This window comes from Olea europaea, chromosome 3 (genome assembly GCF_002742605.1).
Source record: "Olea europaea var. sylvestris chromosome 3, O_europaea_v1, whole genome shotgun sequence".
In the NCBI taxonomy this organism is placed as follows: domain Eukaryota; kingdom Viridiplantae; phylum Streptophyta; class Magnoliopsida; order Lamiales; family Oleaceae; genus Olea; species Olea europaea.
The window spans coordinates 2,982,397-2,985,253 of record NC_036239.1 but is presented as its reverse complement, the minus strand read 5'-3'; the positions used below and the strand labels follow the sequence as shown (position 1 = coordinate 2,985,253).

Sequence of the window (2,857 nt, the reverse complement as noted above, 5' to 3'; positions counted from 1 at the left end):
TTTAGTGGTCCTTGGATTATCAGAATTGCATTGATCTCTTTTGCAATCTGGTGGGGTGTATGGGAGATTATTAGGTTGAATCTATTGAGACGTGAAGGAAGAATCTTGGATGCCCTCAACTCAAAATGGCAGGAATCTATTTGCAAATGCTACATCATTTCAAACCTGGGGATTGCAGAACCATGCCTTTTTCTCACCCTGGTATTTCTTCTTCGTGCATCATTACAGAGGTCTGGGACACTAAACCGGAAGTCGAATGCAAGAACAGCCGGTTGTATAATTCTTTTTTGTCTCCCGATGTTCATTCTTCAGCTTGTAGTTATACTAGTTGAGCCGAAGTATAGCAAAAACAGTTACATGAACAAACTGCCGCCATATTTCTTCAACACAGCTTTTTCTAAGACAAAGAACAATAACAATGTTACCATCTGCACTTACCCTCTGTTGAGTAGTATCATCCTCGGTCTTTTTGGCACTGTACTGACTACATACTTGTTCTGGATCGGGAGGCAAATTCTTCATTTGGTCATCAATAAGGGTTTGAAGAAGCGAGTGTACACATTAGTCTTTTCTGTTTCAGTTCTTTTTATCTTAAGAGTGCTTCTTCTTGGTCTATCGGTCCTACCTGAGCCAGAAAATCTTTTGTTTGACGCCATTGCATTTATGGGTTTTTTCGTTTTTCTATCATGTCTGGGGGTTGGTATCTGTGTACTGGCGTACCTTCCTGTTGTGGATTCTTTAGCTGTGCGGAATCTGCGAAGTGATGTGGAGGCTAGATGTAATGATGAGTACAACGACGCAATTTCACTAATGTCTACTCTTGAAGAAAGTACGATAATTAGTCCAGGGAGAAACTCAGGTGATTCTCCAAATCGGGGATCAATGGAAAAGGATGAAACTTCCAGAGCTTTTGTGGAACTTAGCTCCTGCAATCCTAGTTGGCATTGAACCCTTCCCGAGTTCACCTAGACTTCCCCCATTTCCGCGGTGAGCTATAACTGTTGTAAAGAGTTTCTTTTTTAATAATAAGAATTGGCTAATTTTGGTTTTGTTCTTGAAAAGTAGTTTGCCTGTTACCCCACCTTGTTTTTTTCGGTGGAACACTCCGTTTGTATCTGTTAAATTTTGCAGCTACAATAATTTAGGGTTTTATTTTATTGACAGTTGCCTTTTTAATTTTGTTTTCTTTTTAAGCAAAGTAGCATAATGATTTTTATTTTTTATTTTTTTGTGTATGTCTTAAGATTTGCTTCAAGTTTTACTTAAACGAGTATTTTCAGCGAGATAGATAGGTTAATCTAGTCTGTAGGGTAATAACTGTCCTCAGTAGCTGGGGGCTTTTTCTATTTGGTCTATTCATTTTCATGGAAAAGTCTATATTACCCTTAGTGAAATGATTTTTTCTATATTGCAACATATATCTTAATATTTTAAACTATTTTATCTTATATTTATTCTATTTTGAATTTTAGCATATAAATTCATTCTTTGATCAAGTAGATTGGAAAAATTTGTAACATGCTGTTTACATTTTTCATTAAATATATTATATTTTTCAGAAGATGCTTTCATATTTTTTAATTGAGAAATAATATTTTTTATTTCTTCTAACATTTTTTCTAACAAATTATCTAATCCTTCAATTTTATATCCTGGCATTAATACAAATAATCATTAAATCATGCAATTAATCCTTATGATTCTCTAAAATATAAAAATATTCATTCTAATTTAAGCAAAAATTTAATAGTTTTACCTTAGTTTTGATTTGGATCTTTATTCTTAGAATCGAGTGATATTTGAGTTCTGAATGTGTAAATTGCTTCCTTTAACGGCCTCATGCCTTCACGGAATGTTTACTATTTCAACTTCTTACTCTCATTGTATCAATTTTAAAGAATAAAATTTTAGACTTCTGTTAAAGAAAAATTCTCTTTTTGCTAAAATAAAATTAAAAAAAAAAACTTTCTATTAGACCCTTCAATAATTTATGGGAATAAGGATTTAGAAACTCATATTGATATCAAAATATTGAAATTTTATTTCTATCATAATTTATACAAGATTTCTAGTCGGTACACAAGGATTTCCAGAAAAATTGATTTGTACACAAGGATTTCCAGAAAAATTGATTTTTCAAACTAAGGATGGATTAAGAGTGGCTATTGATTACAATTCGAGATGCCTCTATTTATACAAATATATGAGACTCTATTATTAATATATTATATCATTCAGTACATCAGCAAAGACACACTTACCTTTCTATTATTGTCCTCCTTGCACTTACATCTTCACATGCAGCATTTGATTTTTATTAAAGGAGCTTCTAATATTGTCCTCCTTTTTCTATATCTCCACATGCTTTTTCAACTTTTTATCCAAAGATCATCTTTCTCTATTATTGTCATCTATCTTTTATGTCTTCACGTGCAATTGGGTCACCCCTTAGCCGGCGGAATTCATTTATAGTAGTGGGACATCCTGGAAATTAATGTATTTCGAATTTTGTAATGTAGTCCTGTAAGATTTTTGATTTTCCATGTCCTCCATTTGATATCAGCATCTAGTTTTCATATTGACACAAGCATGAGAATTTTTTATCAAACAAATTTTTAGCAATATTGTATATAACTTTAATTCCAATTGCTCTTATGTGTCTGATCCATGACTTTGTCAATGTTGGAACTTTTCTATCATTTCCCACCACATCTATTTGAAAGTTGGCTGCAACATATCCAATTGAGGTTATGCATTCAATTGAATAATAAACAATTCCATTATATTCAGGACTTATTGAATAAAATTTCAAATATATTTTTCGTCCCTTGGCAAATCTTGATACTTCTTTTATGAA

At 32.4% G+C, this 2,857-nt stretch overlaps 1 protein-coding gene across 1 annotated transcript in view; it reads left to right on the top strand.

Moving 5' to 3' along the window:
• The window catches only part of LOC111376972, a 5,088-nt gene extending 3,912 nt beyond the window's left edge, over positions 1-1,176 (top strand). Inside the window, exon 2 of the mRNA XM_022999987.1 lies at positions 6-1,176. Within this exon, the coding sequence (XP_022855755.1) occupies positions 6-948 (943 nt within the window). The 3' untranslated portion in view covers positions 949-1,176. The remainder of the gene's footprint in view (positions 1-5) is intronic.
• Positions 1,177-2,857: the final 1,681 nt, after the last annotated feature.